Source organism: Ochotona princeps, chromosome 11 (genome assembly GCF_030435755.1).
Source record: "Ochotona princeps isolate mOchPri1 chromosome 11, mOchPri1.hap1, whole genome shotgun sequence".
Lineage (NCBI taxonomy): Eukaryota > Metazoa > Chordata > Mammalia > Lagomorpha > Ochotonidae > Ochotona > Ochotona princeps.
This window is the reverse complement of record NC_080842.1, coordinates 19,980,779-19,999,210: the sequence shown is the minus strand read 5'-3', so window position 1 is coordinate 19,999,210 and position 18,432 is coordinate 19,980,779. Positions and strand designations below refer to the sequence as shown.

Sequence of the window (18,432 nt, the reverse complement as noted above, 5' to 3'; positions counted from 1 at the left end):
ACTTTTCTTAGTGGTGGGAGAAAGGGCTGGGAGAAGCTCAAGACTTGAAGGAAGCCTAGCTGGTGCCTGTGTGTCCCAAGGTCGAAGATAGGCTGGCTGGGTCAGATTATCGTGCCGTCTGTGGATAAAACAATATTGCAACTTGCCTTTGTAGGCGGGGAAAAATCATGTTTTTTACACGTCTGGTTTACAAAAGTTAAGCCCCAAATCCAGCAAATGTCAATCCAGTGTGTGTGTGTGTGTGTGTGAGAGAGAGAGAAAGAGAATTCTCTCTTGTGCATTTTAAAAGGTTTATTATTTTTTATTGGAAAGTCAGATCAGGTTTACGAGAGATTTACAGAGAGAAAGGTCTTACATCTGCTGGTCCACGCCCTATATGGCCATAATGGCCAGAGCTGATCCAATCTGAAGCTAGGAGTCAGGAGCTTCTTCCTGGTCTCTCATGTGAGTGCAGGGTCCCAAGGTCTTGGGCCATCATCCTCTGCCTTCTCAGGCCCCAAACAGGGAGCTGGATGGGAAGTAGAACAGCTGGGACATGAACTGGAACCAATATGGATCCTTGTGCTTGCAAGGTGGAAATTGAGCCAGTTGAGCCATCATGCTGGTCCCCTCTTGCACATTTTAAATTGAGATCTTGTCTGGCCATCTCTGCTGTGCAGCTCAGGAGACTTGCATTCCAGTTCCAGTTGTGCCTTTGCATAAAGTATGCACTAAATTTTTTTAAAAGGATGGAATGACTCATGGGAGAATTGATTCAGTAGTGCAAACATTTTTAAGAAATCTTTCAAGTATGTTAAGTTTAGTGGGAAGCTGAAATTGGCTCATATAGGTTTCACTGAAATGATGCCCAAGGGCACGCAGAGGTCTATTTCTAGCCATGAGTTTGAAATTTCCAAAAAGAACCTTGTTTCTCACATGTTGGCCAGACTTCTCAAGTTCTTAGGAGTAGTGGTCGTGCAACAGCCAGTGTGTGAATATTTGCTGTGCATGAAAATTCTACTTCTCTTCAATGTCGCCAAACAAAGTTGGCAGGGCAAGTGGCATGTGGGTATTTCAAACTGTTCGTGGAAAATGGGAGTTGTCTTTCAGTGCCATTTTCTCACGAGCTTCCTGAAGTACTCTTGTGTTTATCCATACCTCAGTTCACGGAAGCCCAGCATATGGGAAATGCCGATCTGGGGGTTAGCCAAGGTCCCACATTTTTTGTCTGTCTCCTATAGACTACTATTTTTCCACATACTAGTTTTTGGAAAAAAAATTGCTTCCTGATTACTCTTTGATGCTTTTATCACCTCTAATTTTATATTTTTTTTAAAGTTTAAATGTATTTTTCATTTATAGTTAATAGATCTCTCCCATCTCCTGGTTTGCTCCGCCAATGCCTAGAACAGCCAAGCTTGGTCTAGGTAAGATCCAGGCATCAGGAATCCAACCTGAGTGTTCCATGTGGGTTGCAGGGCCTCACCTGCCCTGTCCTGCTGTCTCCCAGGGTACATATTAGCTGGAAGCTGGCAGCAGGAACAGAGCCAGGAACTTGACCCAGGCACTGTGATATGCAACAGGAGCCGCCCAAGTGACATCTTAACTTTTGCCCCACTCCATTGCTGCCTCCAGGCTTAAGAGATTAGACCCTGCTTTACAAGATTCGCCAACACTGGGCTCGGCAGTGTGGCCTAGTGGCTAAGGTCCTCGCCTTGATCCCATATGGCGCTGGTTCTAATCCCGGCAGCTCCACTTCCTCTCTATCTCTCCTCCTTTCAGTATATCTGACTTTGTAATAAAAATTAAAAAAATAAATCTTAAAAAAAAAAACAAACCAATATTCGCCAACACAGTCACATGCCCTAAAACCATGGCATGAGGAAATTTCGCCTAATAGAAGATTATGGCATGATCACACTGCTACCTTAGAATGTTGTCTCCATTCATGGTTCTGGTAGTGAGGGCAGAATGAAGATAACATTACAGTTGCCATTAGAAATGTATTGATTGCCTGCTCTGTTGAATAGGCAGTGAAGAAGTCCACAACCAGGAGCGTAGGGCTGGCTTGGGGGGCCCAGACAGAGGTGGAGGGAGGGACCCAGAGCATGCAAGCAGAGCTGGATGCAAGCAGGTCATTTCCCTTATGGACGGTGCAGAGCCAGGGACCGGGAGAAGGCTGGCTCTCCACTGAAGCCTCTAGGAGGGTATGTGCAACTGGGGAGTAGAGTCACCTTATTTTCCTGCCTGTCTTTTCTTGATCTCACAATCTCTTCTGTGGCACCTTAAGAAATTTCCTGACTTCGCATGTGTCCCTCCCTCCCAGCTTTATTTCTCCTATTCATTTTTATACTTCCAGACAGATTTTTTTGGTTAACTTCCCGGAAACAAGAAAAATCCTACTGCCTATATTGTGGTGAACAATAGGAGGTGATGTTTATCTTGCCTGAACACTAGATGAGCAGTTATGGAAATCCGTGCGTGTCTTTGAAACACCTTTGAATCTATGGGCTGTTGGAAATCTGATGAGAGTAACAGTCATGTTCCCGCCCCCCCACCATGCACCTGCTCGGGTGGGTGCAGCTCCAGATGCTGTGTGTGTGTGTGTGTGTGTGTGTGTGCCCTTTGAGTGACTCCTGTAGGGGAAGGCTCTAATGCTTCCTTCTTCAAAACGAGGGAAAACAGGCTTAGCGAGCTTAGTTTGCTCAAATCCTGTAATAGGTCAATGGTGTGGCTGAGCTCTGTACCAGAGGATTCTGGCTCTGTTCTAGGCAGATGTTTGTTTGCATTCCTCGGCGTTAAATTACATGCAGTTGTGTCAGAGGGCCGCAAGCTGCACAGATGCAAACATGAAGGAAGCTCTGTGTTATTTCAAAAGAATGGGAACGAAGAAGATGGACGATTTTAGATCATGGCAGTTGTAATGTTTTCCTCTGTAAGCAGTGTGTTTAGCAGTCAACAAAGGGAAATGAGTTCTCTGAGATGGAAATAATAAATTAATACCCTCCCCCTCCGAGGCTGCAGAGGACTAATGAAGTAATGGCTGCTTGGCTGCTCCCCAGGGACCCTGCACAGGGCCTGGGACGCATCCCGCAGATTGTACTTGACTGTGACAGTGAGCCTTTGCTAGGTATCATTTGAATAATTATTTGAGAAGGACAGGTACCAGAGCTGTGCTTGTTCTGCCATCTGCCTTGGGGATAACTCGAGGGCTGTTGTACTTCACCATGCAAATACCGATTGTTCATCTGTGACTTGACTACATTTTAGAGGTGATTTTGTAAACTTTTTTTTGAAGTTCTAAAAGTGTATTTCTATTTCAAGATATAGAATTACTTGGATTACTTGAGATACTTTTGTAATTCATAAGTACGTGTATGATATACACTATGTCGTTTAAAATCAAGTAATGGAATGATTAGGCCAGCAGGGACAGAAGGTCGCTTTGGTCTGTAGTTAGGGTGTGGATTGTGCGTTTTGTGATAAGTTCTTCAGCATACTTGGGCCTCTCCCTGTGTGAAGAATCCCTGCTTTTACACTCATATAAAACAACAACAACAAAAATAAAAAAAAAACAGATATATAGGCGTGAATACATATATTCTTTTTTTTTACTTTTGAAATTATTATCATTTTATGATACAGTTCCTTAGGCCCTGGGATTTCCCTTACCCCCTCCCCAAGACCCCTCCCCACCACTGAGTTCCCCTATATTATTACTTTAGTAAAGTTCTTCATAAACACTTATGTCCATCATTGCGGACATGGACAATGGCAGAGAGTCCAGCATCCTATTGCTAAGATATAGTGAACAGTTTCATTGGGAGTCCATCTTTGATCTGGAAGTATAGATGCATACTGCATTGTATTCTCACATCTGGATATGACAGTTTCCATTACACAGTTACTATACATCCCCTTAAATGAAAAGCCACAAAACAAAATCAACAGGAAGAAAAAAAGAAATAAAAAATGCCATGAAGTGAAATAGCATTCTATTGAATGATTAATGTGTCACTGAAGAAATAAAAAAGATATTTTCATAGATGAACTGTATAATGGAGAGTAGCACACTGGGAAGTGAAATTACATCACAGTATCTCTGCTCCCAAATAAAAGGACTCCCCCCAGTGGAGCTGTTAAATAGACCTTGACCATAGGATACTAGACTTCTACCATTGTATCCTATACCTACAATGCCATATACACTCAAATAGCAGAATAATGGCTTTGTGACTTTTGCTAAAAGACTGTAGTACTGTAATAATATAGGGGAAATGATGGGGGAGTATGGGGGTGGAGGAAGGGAAGTGGAGGGGGAAATCCCTATACCTATAAAACAGTATCATGAAAAATTATCACAATAAAAATTAAAAATTGTTTAAAAAGAAAATTTATGTTAAAAGGAAAGAAAAAAATAATCCTTGCTCTTACAGATTCTGAAAGACTTGGTGTCTGCTTTAGTTTGGTTGGATGTCTGATGAGCTGAGAGTAGATTTGTGGATTCATCCAGGGGTGAGGAGACTGAGGACGAGGGCAGAGGGGAGGGCAAGCACAGGTGACACAGTAAATCTCTGGCCAGCCCACAGCACGAACAGGGAAAGTTCAGGGCCTGAACTCTGTGTGACATCACCCTGGCATGCACCCCACACACACTATGCTCCAGCAGACAGACAGCAGCTAGAACCTAACCAGCTTTCACCTGCACATCCTCTCAAACCTCCTTCCTGAGTCTTGATGCCAAAGAAATGTTAGTTGAGGTGCGCAGGCCAGCTTCTGTCCAGCGAAAGCCACTCGTGAGTGATCATTGCAGCCCAGCTGTTGTGCACACAGCACAGCCGGTGGTCACCAGAGCCAAGGGCTGTGCACAGCTGCAGACTGATGTCACCGCCAGGCCGGGCTGGTGTGCTGCACTGCTGGGATCACAGCAGGCTCCCACCTGTTCCCCAGGCTGGCCCGTTTTCTCCTGACCCCTGGCCCTTTGCCTCCCGTTGTCCTTCCTTCCCCTCACTCACAGTGGCCAGCAAAAATCATACACGATTGAGGCTTGGTTTATTTTTTAAAACAGAAGGAAACAGCCCCACGCAGTGAATAATGTGAAAGGATTTCTGTATATCCCATTGGGTTTCTAATCTGATGCACCATTATTTTATGTTTAAACTGATGGCAGCCTGATCACTCACAATTGTGTTCAAATCCAGCAGGGAAAGCCTGCTCTTGGCCCCTGCTTAGAAGCTCCTGTAGCGCAAAGCACGGGAACCGACTGTTTTCTCCTGAGTTGCAGGGCTCGCTTACATGATTCTGGCTCTGCGAGATTTGAGCAGGCTCAAATCATCTGATTACCTTGTTGTGCTGTAGTTGTTGTTAAACTTTGCTGAAACTCAAAATTGCCAGGAAAGTGAGTAAGACCGCATGAAACCAAGATTTCCCTCATGAGGCAGCTGTCCTCACTGATTGCTTGCTAACATTATTTTATTGCCTACTTTTATCTAAAGTTCTAATATGGGGTTTCTACAAGGATCAGAGAATGCTCATAGCCCTATCCTTTAGATAGACACCACAACATGAGTTGGAAGGAGCTTGTGTTAATATGTCTGATTAATATTGTACATCTTGAATCTTTTAGTTCTCCTTAGATAAATAGGATAATAAAAGGCAAAGTGAATATGAAGGGGGCATTCTTTTGAGAACAAGATGGTCAATATATTTTACTGAACGTTTGTTTGTCTACTTGAAAGAGTTAATAGAGGGAGAGGGAAAGACTTTGAGAGAGATCTTTCATCCCCTGATTTACTCCCTAAATGGCTTGCAACAGCCAGAGCTGGAGCAGGCTGATGCCAGGAGCTTTTTTCTGGGTTTCCCACATAGCTGCTGGAGCCCAAGGGCTTGAGTCATTCTCTGCTGCTTTCCAAGGCCATTAGTAGGAAGCTGGATAGGAAGTGGAGCAGCCGGGAGTTGAACTAGCGCCAGCATGGGGTGCTATTACTGTTAGTGACTTTCCCTGCTAGGCTGCAGCACCAGTCCCTACTGAATTCTTTTAAAGAAAAAAACCTCCCAGTATTTGGTCCCTGAGGACTGAGGTGTCAGTGATGTCCCCTGTAATGGCCCCTGTGATCTGATCCTCCCTGGGCTTCTTGGGTTTCATCTCCTCTCATCTCTATTCTGTGGGTTTTCCAGGCCCCAAGGCACGCTGTGCAGCCTCCCACTCATGCTCCAAGGGAATGTGCTTTTCAACCTCAGCTCCAGGCTGTTGTTCAATGTCCTATGACTTGACCTGAAATTCTGCTGAGCAAACCTAAAGGTGATATATCTCCTCACCCTTGGGATAGCTTCTATGTATATGTGTCGGTGTCATTAAGGGTGTGGAGAAAAGCTAGCCCTCATGTGCTGCTGGGGTGAGCATAATGGTGCCGACACTAAGAGAAACAATGTGGTAGCCCCTCAGATCACTGAAGGGAGAGTTAGGGGACGGTGCAGCAGGTCCACTTCTGGGTGTATATGCTGGGTAACTGGAAGTGAGAACTCCATTTGTGCATCTGTGTGTAGCAGCGTCATTCACCACAGCCAAATGTGGAGGCAACCCAAGCGTCCATTGAGAGAGAAGTGGACACATAAAATGGGACAGGTTCACACACTGAAAAGTGAAGGAAATTGAGACTCATGCTATCACATGAGGCAGTCTTGAGGATATTGTGCTGTGTGGAATGACCAGTCCCAAAGGGACAGTGCTGCGTGCTTCTAGCTACTTGGAATGTTGAGTCAAACGAGCAGAAACAGGAATTCAGATGGTTAAACAGCAGTGGTTTGTTGTTCAACTGCGTGGAACTTCAGTCTGAGGATGATGGCAGCCTAATGTGACTGCTACTTATTGTCACTGAGTCATGCACTTAAAACGGTAGGCTTTGTTACATCTGTTTTACCACAATGACATTTTTTTTTTTCAATCAAACTTCTGAACCACCCTGACTGATGTCAGTCACCCCATGTGGCACTCGCTGGGCCCACCCCCTGTTGCCGCCTCTCACCTGTCTGCTCAGTTACGCAGTGAGCTTCCCCAGGACAGGCCCATCTGGGGCTTCAACAGTCACTGGCACAAGAGGCAGCCGGGTAGATGGGGAAGCCATGGGCTTTGGGCACTGAGAGAGTCAGGATCTGAACAGCGTACCATGCCCAGTCATCACCTCTTACTAGTTCTGTGCCTGTGGGAAAACTATCCACCCTCTCAGTGTTGGCTTCCATATGTGCCCGTTTAGCAATAAGATTTGCACAGGTCCTCTGTGAAAGTCACACACAGCGATGCATGGGGCCCATTCTGTCAGGCATTGAATGTCTCCTGATTTTTTTTCAAATGTCAGTTCTTTTCCCTTTCAAAGACTGTTTGTAGATGTAATTGATTTTATTTTTTTTCAGTGCCTTTTTGGCAAGTAGGATTCTTTGCTGTAATTTCCGGATGGCCTTTCACTGGGGAGAAGTGACTTGGCTATTTCCACTGCTGTGTGGTGTCTCCCGGAGGAATGCAGCCCTCATCCTGCAGGGAGTTGGTCCCAGGAACCAGCCAACTTCACATTCTTTAAGGATATAGCCACCAATCTGAACTGTCCTTCTCTCAGCCCTGGATGCATTTTTTTCCCCAAACTCCATGAATGTTCCTTAGCATATATGTATTCCTAACAGGAGGACAGCAAGCATGAACGTAGCAGGCTTGGCTAGAGATTGATGTGTGTTAACCCAAACCCTGGGTTTGCTGAGAACAGACACCCTCCTGACCATTTCAGGAGCACCCCCTCCTTGTTATATTCACAGTTCCATGAAGGAAGGCTAGTACAGGTCAAAGACAAGCTGCCTGAGAGTTGAGATGGAGCAGTTACTATAGAGTTGTGTGTGTATGTGTCTGCAGGTATGTTGCAATGTATTACACTGTTGATAATTCTGGGTTTCTTTATTTGGAAAGTTTTTTTTTTTTTAATTTATTGGAAAAGCCGAGTGACAGAGGTAGACAGATCTTATCTGCCAAGAGTTCTTGTATCTGCTGGTTCACTGCCCAAAAGGCCACAGTGGCTGGGGCAGTTCTAGCAAGGTTTCCCACATGGGTACAGGGATGCAAGCACCTGGAGCATCTTCTGCTGCTTTCTCAAGCACATTAGTAGGAAGCTAGATCACAAGTGAGGCCAATGGGACTTGAATCAGTGCTCTCAATGAGATGTTGATGCCACAGGCTCCAGCAATTCCGATTTTGACAGTGGTAGACAAGAGCTAGTATGTTGTGTTTTTGAATGACATTTTAGATTTCTTTTAAATATGGTAACTTTCTAACATATTCATAGTACAGTTTTTAAAATATGGTTTCAAAGCTTTTATGCGCCGACCATTTGGGTTCAGCATATTCTTGGGTTTTTAGTACTGTACTTGGAGGGAACATTGAAATGAGATCACAGGAACTATAGGCTCAAGGCCATGGGTTTCTCCTCTCTGACCCTGCTTGATTTCTTCTGCACTGGCTGGCTGAGATGGGGTTGGTTTGGCCTGGACTTCCCCTGTTGGTCAGTCGACCGGGTTCTCATGACCACTAGGGCACCACACCAAGGGAGCTGTTTGAGGTCCTAGTTGTTCTGGAGTCCTGTACCTACTGCTTAGCAGTGAGGGTTTGGTGCGGAGTGTTCTCTTTATTTTTTGCTGCATCATTTCCTCTTGCTTTGTTTACCACTCACCTCTGAATCTGTGCTGCTTGAAAATGTGGCCCACAGAGAACCGAGGCTTGACAGTGTTCATGCTTCTGGAGTCCTCACAGCTGTGTGCAAAAGTTACACATTTAGGATGTTTAACACATTAAAATGCCATGTTCCCTTTCCCTGTTCATCTTTTTCAGCTACTGCTTCGACCACTTGTGAGAAATTAGAAAAAGCCAGGAGTGAGTTACAGATAGCGTACGAGTCATTTGTCCAGAAGCTCAAGCAGCAACACCAGACCGATCGGACGGAACTAGAGGACCGGCTTAAGGAATTCTACACCAAGGAGTGCGAGAAGCTGCAGAGCATTTACATTGAGGAAGCTGAGAAGTATAAGAGTCAATTGCAGGAGCAGGTTTGTGCTAGTGGAACAATCTTAATACATGAAAAAGTGTTTTTTATCTGATTATTTTCCTCTTGTAACCAAAGACACGTTTATAAGTTAAGTGATAGAAGAAAACAAGAAAGAAGGGAAAAGAAAAACTTAACAATAACCCTTTATCCCACATCCCAGAAATAATCCCTTCCCAAGAACCTTGGATTTGACCTGATGAGCCATTTTTCTTTCATCTTTTTGTAAAAGGGCCCTTGCTTAATAATTCACTTTCTCCTCTTAACCCTGCTTCCTTTTTAACCCAGTTTTATTGGCACATATTTGTAGAGTGTCTGTTTTATCAGGTGTGAACTGGGAACTATGAAGATACAGTGGTCAGCACTTCTCAGCCTTTTGACTAAGATCAAGTGTGAAGATACAGTGGCCAGTCAATGGGACAGGCATGGGGTTTCTGTGGCTCCACCTCTAGGGAACACACCCTCAGTCCTTGTTTATGGACTCAGCTTATCCTATCAGGCAGCCCAGGACACTGGATGGGAGGGACAGAGTGGAAAAGTCAGGAGTGGCATATCCAAGTCAGGTTTTTGGCAGGTTTGCTCTGTACTAAGGAGTCCCTAAACTTGAGTGTGAAAACTTGTGTTGTGAACTCATGTAATGCTTCTTGTTTGTACACCGTAAAACTCCCTTATGTCTCTGGTAAACTGTTGTTTCATGTGTTTCTCATAGTTTGACAACTTAAATGCTGCCCACGAGAGCACTAAGTTGGAAATTGAAGCCAGCCACTTGGAGAAAGTAGAGTTGCTGAAGAAAGCCTATGAGAGCTCCCTTTCAGGCAAGCTTGCTTCCCCCCATGTAAACAGAGTAAGGTGGCCCAGAGCCCAGGACATCTAGTTCAAGTGGAAGAGATTCATAACTTTCCCCTCCAGAGAAGGCAAGGGCATCCTTCATCAGAAAAGCAGTTGTGTGACGTCAGGTGATCTGGTGCAGAAGCTGCTGGCTCAGAGTAGGCATGGAGTAGACACTTCCCCCTCCTTCCTGATGGAAATGAGCTTAACTGAATGCTCTAGTTCACCAAGAGCACCGTGGGAAGAGCTCCGGGGCTGCTGGTGAGCAGACGCGGGCCCGTGTTTGGGAATGTGCCCTGAGATGCAGAAGCTGGCTTTCCTAAGGGCTCATGGCCTCCGTGCTCTTGGTCAGAAAATGGAGAAATCTGCCCTCCCCTCCTTGGGGGCTGTTTTGAGAACAAGTGGCATCATTTACATAGAAGCATCAGATACCTATAAAACGAGAGTCCCGTTACTTTGTAGTCAACTCATACATCCTTGGACTATGATGGTTGCAGGGTGTGTCCAGTGATCTCGTGGAGTGGTATCCACTCAAAAAGTATCCTTTTCTTCACAGAAATTAAGCAGAGCCATGAATTGGAAAAGAAATCGCTGGAAGATTTGCTTAACGAGAAGCAGGAATCTCTAGAGGTGGCTGGATCTCAATTACCTCCCCCGCCCCCCTGTCATCCTCCTTGAAGTTTGTGTGATTTGGGTCCAATTCTGTGTACACTGGCTGTGATTCTGTTGTCTGTGTATTAACTTACGTTCTTCATTTCTTGCTGTTCTAGAAGCAAATCAGTGACCTGAAGAATGAAAATAATGCTTTAAATGAAAAGCTGAAAGCAGAAGAACAGAAAAGAATCGCAAGGGAGAAGGCAAATTCAGTAAGTTGCACATGCCCCCTTATCCCTACTGAGTTTTCCTTCTGCCCGTTTGCTGAAGTCAGTTAGAGACACAATGCAGGTGTGGCGTCTGTGTCCTCTGCTGTGCCTGTGAGGCTGCACAGAGAACATGTTGATTGGTATCTTTTTTGCATCCTGAAGTCTCACCTGCAATGAAAATCCAATATTTTGGGTAGTTTAAGCTTAATGCCTTTAGGAAAAAAACTAGAAAGTGATGAACTAAGGTGAGGGTTGTATGTGGAGATGTCTTTTTTTTTTTTAATAACTGCTATTTTTGAGATAGTTTATATACCATAGCATTCACTTTCATTCAAAAATGTAAAACTCTGTGGTGTTTAGTCTGTTTAGTCTGTTCATAAAGTTGTACCTTAGTATCCAATATCTAATTTTTAAATGCTGTTTAAAAGTTACAAGCTGAAAGGTAGGAAAGAAATACAAGAGATAGACAGCTTCCATCTGCTGGTTCACCCCTCAGTGCTGTCAACTTGGTTGGGCCAAACCTGGGAGCCAGAAAATCAATCCAGGTATCCGTGGTGGCTGTGATGGACCCAACTGCCAAGCCATCACCCACTTGCCCTTTGGCCCATGTGCGTAGGAATTTGGAATCAGAAGCAGAATCCAACAGGAACCCAGGCCCTTCGGATAGGGGTTGCAGACATCCTCAATCACGTCATAACTGAATACTTCTAACACCCGAAGGAGAAACCTTTATCTGTCAAATTATTTCCCATTTCTCTAAGTTTTCCAGCATCAGACAATCACACATTGATCAACTTTCTGTGAATCTCCAGACCCTGGAAATTTCATATAAGTGGGATGCTACAGCATGTGCCCTTTGGGCCTGGCTTCTTAGAATACTGTTTTCCATTCTCATCCATGCTGTAGCCTATGTCAGGACTACATTCCTTTCTACGGATGAATATTTCATTATATGGATAGATGTCACATTTTTAGGAAAGTGTCAATTTCCTGTCTAACCTTGTGTTTCTCTTGCAGTATGTATCCTTACTCTTCTGTGATGGTGCTTTGAGAAAAAAAAATTTCTTGTTTCTGTTTTTGGTCTTTATTTCCATTTATTTGTGTTCTGTGACTAAAGCAGCAAAGCTTTATTACATAAAATCTGTGGTCTGGGTGGATGTTTGGGTAAAACGCCTGCATCCTATCAAACTACTTGGTGCTACAACTTGGTTTTGGCTCCTGATTTTTGCATTCCTGCCACTGTACATCCTGGAAGACAGTGGGTGATGGCTAAGTTATGTTTCTGGTTCCCTTATGGGAGACCTGGGTTGAGTTTCAGTCTTCTGGCATTGGCCCTGGCTCAGGGCTGGCTAAATAGGCATTTGGGGAATGAACTAGTGAACAGAAGTGAGGTATCTCTCTCCATCTCCCTTGCCAGTATTTTTAAATTAAACAATCTGTTGCCTGCTCAGTGTACAAGTATGGATCCTTGGTGAGCCCCTCTAAAACATTTGATACAATTAGATGAAATCACAGGAAAACTTCAGTTATTTCTGGAAGACTTATAGGCAAAGTCAATAATTGCAGCATAAGTCCAACTTCTATGGAGAGTGTAAACCTTATTAATAGCTCAAGGAGCAGGCTTTACAGAGCTGCTGGCACATGCTGGTAGCCAGTTCTGAAAAGCTAGCGAGTACTGAGGGAAGCAGTGCCAGCTGACATCTCCCTGTGCAGGTTGTACAAGAGGACTGAGTATGTAAGTAAAATCAGAGAGGACGGGAGGCAAGCAGAGGACTAGGAGGGCCAGACACAACTGTGAAAGCTCTGATGTAAAAGTTGGCAGAGTCGGCAACATCATTGTTCTCTAACAAAACTGAAATAAGATTTATTTGGAGGATAACAAAGTTTCCAAAAGATCCTAGAGTTGAAGATGTGGGTCTGAGTCCTGGCCCTTCCCAGCTTTGGCACCCTTCCTGATCTTTCCTGAGTTGGTCACTGAGCTCACAGAGCAGTCTCCTCTTCCCACCGAGCAGGGGTTAAACCAGGCAATCCCCTGAGACCTGTTCCCTGATTCCTCATAAGGACTGGCCCAGAAGGAAGCCACTGACCCACAGGCTAGCTCAGCTAGTGACTTAGGAGTTAACCCAGGGATCGAGGGATTCATCTGAGTGGTATACAGTCAAAGGGTGTTTGTCCCTTAGGTAGTGTCCACGCCAGAGAGAATTCTAGTAGAATATTGCTCAATGCTGTGTGGGCTGTGGATGCCGCAGTATAAATATGCTGTGATTGCCCTAAGTAAGGCCAGGGCAACATAGTCCCAGTATCAGAAAATATCCAAAGATGCAGAACAGCATTGTGACTTTGCTTGCTTTTCAGAAAGCCCTATAAATATCCCAGTCAGATACTGGCTCTGGTTAGATAGAACTCTAGTTCCCCTTTCTTCCTCCAAACACCAGTACAGAATCTGTGGGTTGCCTAATCTCTGTGCCAAGCCTGTTTTGTATGGCAAGGAGTGGCTTCTCACTTCTTTCCAACAGCATATTCTCTATGAACAGTACTTTCCCATTGTAATTTACTCATAAATGAGCAAAATGTTTCTTTTCAATATTTATGACCAGAGTTTCTGAGATGGAAATTATTTCAGCTTGTCATCTTTCACCTCTTTGGAACAAATGTAAGAGAAGGAAGTTCTGGTTCCTTGTTTGTTAATGTCTGCATCTGTACATTCTCTGTGAAGACTCCGCACTCGGATCATGAGAAATAATTCTGGCAATATCTGGCTGTACTCTTTGCAGAAGAATCCTCAGCTCATGTATCTGGAGCAAGAGCTTGAAAGCCTGAAAGCTGTGCTAGAGATCAAGAACGAGAAGCTGCATGAACAGGATGTCAAGTTAATGAAAATGGAGAAGCTGGTAGGTCTCCTCTGGGTTGTGAGTATGGAAACTTCCAGAACTCCCAGAATCCTTGGGAGAGCGTTTTTCAGTTGCAAACCTAGAACTGTGGTATTGGGTTAACTGCAACTTAAAGGCTAGGTTTTCTTTTCCAAGTACGTTCATGGCTCATTTCTTGCTACCTTCTGGAGCATTTATTTTTCCCATGGAACATGTAAAGTTGCCTTCAAATCTTGGAAAACTAATGACAAACAAATCAGGTATACTCTTGAGTGATCTACCCATCTTCATCACCAAGGGAAAACTTTCAGTTTAAAATCCATGCTTTAACAGACCAGCAGCTCTACACAGATTTCTCATGTCCCCAGCAGGTATGCAATTGGGCCATCTAAATTCATCTTGCTTTTCCCAAAATGCACCAGGAGAATTGTAATGTAATAGAAGAAATGTGCTTTTATGAGGCTAGCTCTGCTGGGCAGACAGCAGAAACAGTTGTGAACGTTGAAGAACAGTAAGTTGGTAGCCTATAGCACAGAGAACTGGTGTTGATGTGTGAAGCTTCTTGCCGGAACCCTGTTGGATGTGCTCAGTGTCAATGTAATTCTCGATCAAGCACAACTGCCGCTAGACAGGAAGCTGTCCAAATTGGCCAGGTTTGGCAAGGCAGCTGAAGTCATCCTAGCCAAGGCCATGCTTGCCCACTATCTGTTCCTGCCATCTACCACTGCTCGCCTCCTTTGTCCCTAAGCAAGTAGCCCCCATTGAATTAGGAGTCTTTCAGACCCTCACAGGGACACTTAGGAAGCCTGGAGGCCTTACTTTCCCATGATGAGGGAAATGATGACTGAGCCCCTATGTGAAAACATGACCTCTTTAGATTCTGGTGCTGTTAGAGACAGACAGGAACCCGTGGTTGTTCATGGGCTCAGCCTGCTATACCTGCCACCCCTGGCAATGGTCAGTCCGTGATACCAAGTTGTATAGCAATCTGAAAAGCAATGATGGCTCAGCTCATCCGGTGAGCAAAGATCTGCTATTCTATATGCCATTCATCTGCAGTGAAAATACTGAGTTGTAACATGACCCACACACTGCATGTCTGTTGGCCCACGGAACAGTCAGCATTGCATTGCTGTAGATGTGGAAGAACAGATTGAAATGACAGGTTTTCCTGATTGACTTGTAAGTTTGAGGCTTTGGGAGAAATTCTGGCATTTGGAGGCTTTTGACCTAAGACAGCTATGGCATGAAAATTAGTCCTGTGACACTGTGTGATGTGGAGGATTAGGAGAAATAATCTTTTAAGGCCAATTATTATAGCATCTTTAATTCCAAATCTTTTATTCACATTTTCTTTTGAATTCCTAATTCATGAGCCTTTTGAGCTCCCCCTTTGCTATAGTCTAGATCTCATCCTGAAGAGTCATTTTCAGAACTGCTTGCTATGCCTGTCATGAATATCGGATGTCTTAGGAGCAACAGGGCTCTCAAAGAACCTGCAGGAACAGAATGGATTTGTGAGGCACCGTAAGGACTGTGCAGGAGCTGTGTGGTCACCTTGGAAAGGTGACCAGTAACCAAGCACTACGTTAGAAAGTGAGCGGGGCTGTGATCAGCTGTTCACCACAGGAAGGATTAGCCTTTCCTCTTCCACTGGGTGTGTTTCTTGCACATCTGGCCTGGATACGGCTGTAGGAAAGCAGAGTGAGGAGGGAGGTCTGCCTGGACTAGGACATATTTCATTGGCTGTTTTGCAAAGCTGTGTGGCAGAGCTGCTATGTGTGGCACACAGAGGTAAGTGTGGGTGACTGTTGAAGTCCATGGGCAGCATTGTTAAGAACAGTACACCTTTGGCCTATGGGAGTCCATCAAATGAGTTTTTTTTTTCCACCTGCAAAATTCACTGTAAGATGTCATGGTTTTGGTAAACACAGGCTGTCCAACTTTGAGTGTTGGTTTTAGCACTCTACTAGGGGAAGAGGCTCCATGCCCAGGGTAGGACGTGGGAGTCCTTCAGTAGCCTGACCTAGGGCATGTAGGATCCCCTCAGGTGTGTCTGCTGTGTGCTACCTTTGAATGTTATTCAAGGAGATCGTCCTCTAAGATTCTGTGAGGGTAAGTTGCATTCATTACAGCAAAAGCAGGTCACAGGTCGCCCCAGAGCTGTGGAACAACCTTGATTTCTGGTAACACTGAAGAATCCGCAGCTTTCTGGTCAACTTTGTGCGGCTTTGCCATCTCATATTTCTGTTGCTTTATGTCAAAGTTCTCCCTTCCTGATGTTGGGACTTCCACAGCTGCTGCTACTGCTTGAAAAAAGCACCCGGGAGAGGTTTGGGGATTCTCTCTTCATGGAGGTGGTGGTGAGAGATCGCTGGTGTGTTCTGTGCAGAGGAACCTGCTTGAGGGAAGGCAGCCCAGCCACCCGCTGGATCCCTGCTCAGCTGCAGAAGCACCTCCCTCAGTGAGGAGGGTCTAGATGGCCCTGGGGACATGCTGGCTAAAGCTTCCTCCCTTGCTGATGGAGGGGCTTTTTGCCCTGTTACAACAGCCTTCTAGGGACACAGTGGGAACGTAGTAGGCATCTTGTGCAGCTTAAGCACCCAGGTGCCACCATCTTGTAGCAAGAATCTCCTGTTCAGTCCCAGGCAAGGGAACCACATGCTTCCTCTGGCAGGAGGCCTTCCTGGAACACAGGACAAACCAGGAGTGTGTGGCAACCCCGCTCACGAGGACCAGCTTGCGGCCACAGTGGGACTTCCTTTGGCGGCTTTTCAGCCTTGAGGCTTTTCTGAACTTTGCCACTGGTGTGATTCACCTGCCTGGGCTGGGAATTATCTTAAGGTCCAGAGACGGAGCTGTTTGACCCACCATCTTACAAAGTGGGAAAGAGCATACATTTAGGAGAAAAACAAATGTACTACTTAGATGCTTTCTGTGTTGTTTCTGTGCATAAATATTTCATTAGGCCATTACATTTGTCTTGGTTAAGTCTCTGAAGTATGCTTATGTGAGGAATGTAACTGAAGGAATGAGGGCTTTTTTTTTTTTTTTACTGGTGTATGACTGTACAAATGTTGGACTTCCTGTTGACACATAGGTGGACAACAACACGGCGTTGGTTGACAAACTGAAGCGCTTCCAGCAGGAGAATGAGGAGCTGAAAGCACGCATGAACAAGCACATGGCCATTTCCAGGTAACACCCAGGGTGCTGGTTCCTCTGAGCCCCTGCCCTCCTTGAACCTCCGTCTAGTGGGACCCTCTTGCCACACTCCCCCAGTGACCCTCCTGGCCGTGCTATGGACACAGGGAGTGGAGAGGTGCTCATTTCTCACTGGAAAACACTCTAGCAGGCCATGCCTTTACCCAAGTGTCCTGAGACCTAAGACAGCAAGCCTTCTCCAAACCCTGACTTCATAACTCGGGGAACATCAAGAGAAAAAGTAACACAAAAGCAAGTAGAAAATAGTCCCAAACATGAGATTCTTTTTGGTAAATATTTTATGTACTTGAGTTACAAAGGGATCTTTCATCCACTGGATCACAGTGACTAGGGCTGGGCCAAGCCAGGCCCTCTGTCTGGGTCTCGCATGTGGGTGCAGGAGTTTAAACCCTTGGGTCATCTTCCACTGGTTTCCTGGGTTTATTACCAGGGACCTGGATCCAAAGTAGAGCCACTTGGACTCAAACTGGATTATATAGGATGCTTAACTCAGCATCATTCCTGAGACACTATTAACTATGTAGTAGAAGGCAGCACCAGCATCTTTCACGGGTGCTGGTATGCTTCCCAGCTGCCCAGTGGGATCCAGGCCCTTGCTGATGGCTTGGGAAAGCAACGGAGGATGGCTCAAAGCCTTGGAACCCTACACCTACATGGGAGATCCAGAAGAAATTCCTGCCTATCGGCCCATCTCTGGCCATTGCAGCCATTTGGGGAGTGAATCAATGTTTAGAAGACTACTATCTCTCCTCTTTGTAACTGTCTGTCAAAAATATAACAACTCTTTTAAGATGACATACAGCATACTTCGTGGAGGAGTGTCACCCATCCTGCATGATGTGACAACACACCACTTTCGTTGGTGGGAGGACACCTCACGCTCATCTTCCCTGCCTTGAAATTTTTTAGCCAAACACCCGTCGCCTTGTGCAAGATCCTGTTCTAGTCCAAAGGAAGACTTTGTTCAGGTTACTTTGTCACTTTGATTTCTGGCTCTTTTCTGTTTCCAGGCAACTCTCCACAGAGCAGGCCGTCCTGCAGGAGTCGCTAGAGAAGGAGTCCAAAGTCAACAAGCGGCTCTCCATGGAGAATGAGGAGCTGCTGTGGAAGCTGCAGAACGGAGACCTGTGCAGCCCTAAGAGGTCACCCACGTCCTCAGCCATCCCCTTCCAGTCACCCAGGAATTCAGGCTCTTTCCCCAGCCCCAGCGTGTCCCCCAGATGACGCTTCTGGCAAGCAGCAGTGCCATCTGGGAGCGTTTTGAGGCAGATCTGCAGGACCCGAACAATGGGCTTGGGAGCGAGAGCTGCGCGAGCTCACGGCACGTGACCCGTGACCGTGGGATAACTGGAAAGGCACCTCCCCCGGGATCAGCTCTGGGAGAAACAGGGACTCGGCAGGAAGACTGCAGGCTCCAACCCAATGACTGGTCCAGACAAGGTTTCGGAATCGCCGTGGACATTGTTGCACAAAGCACTTAGAGAACGACAGAATCTTGTTCATTGCCTTTTCCACCTAAGCGTAAGGGGAAAAACTCTCAGGGGCTTATTACGATAAAGATTTATAACCTTTATAATGTCCTTCACCACA

At 45.4% G+C, this 18,432-nt stretch overlaps 1 protein-coding gene across 5 annotated transcripts in view; it reads left to right on the top strand.

Moving 5' to 3' along the window:
* Positions 1-18,432, top strand: part of MTUS1 (microtubule associated scaffold protein 1) — a 152,055-nt gene extending 133,623 nt beyond the window's left edge. For 3 of the 5 annotated variants that reach the window (XM_004597821.4, XM_004597824.4, XM_036496863.2), the window contains 7 exons: positions 8,846-9,060; positions 9,766-9,871; positions 10,441-10,514; positions 10,655-10,750; positions 13,522-13,638; positions 16,718-16,815; positions 17,853-18,432. In XM_004597821.4, the coding sequence (XP_004597878.2) occupies positions 8,846-9,060; positions 9,766-9,871; positions 10,441-10,514; positions 10,655-10,750; positions 13,522-13,638; positions 16,718-16,815; positions 17,853-18,066 (920 nt within the window). In that variant the 3' untranslated portion in view covers positions 18,067-18,432. Of the gene's footprint in view, positions 1-8,845; positions 9,061-9,765; positions 10,146-10,440; positions 10,515-10,654; positions 10,751-13,521; positions 13,639-16,717; positions 16,816-17,852 lie in introns of those variants that run through there. The other 2 variants (XR_009246265.1, XR_009246266.1) reach the window with 1 other exon arrangement.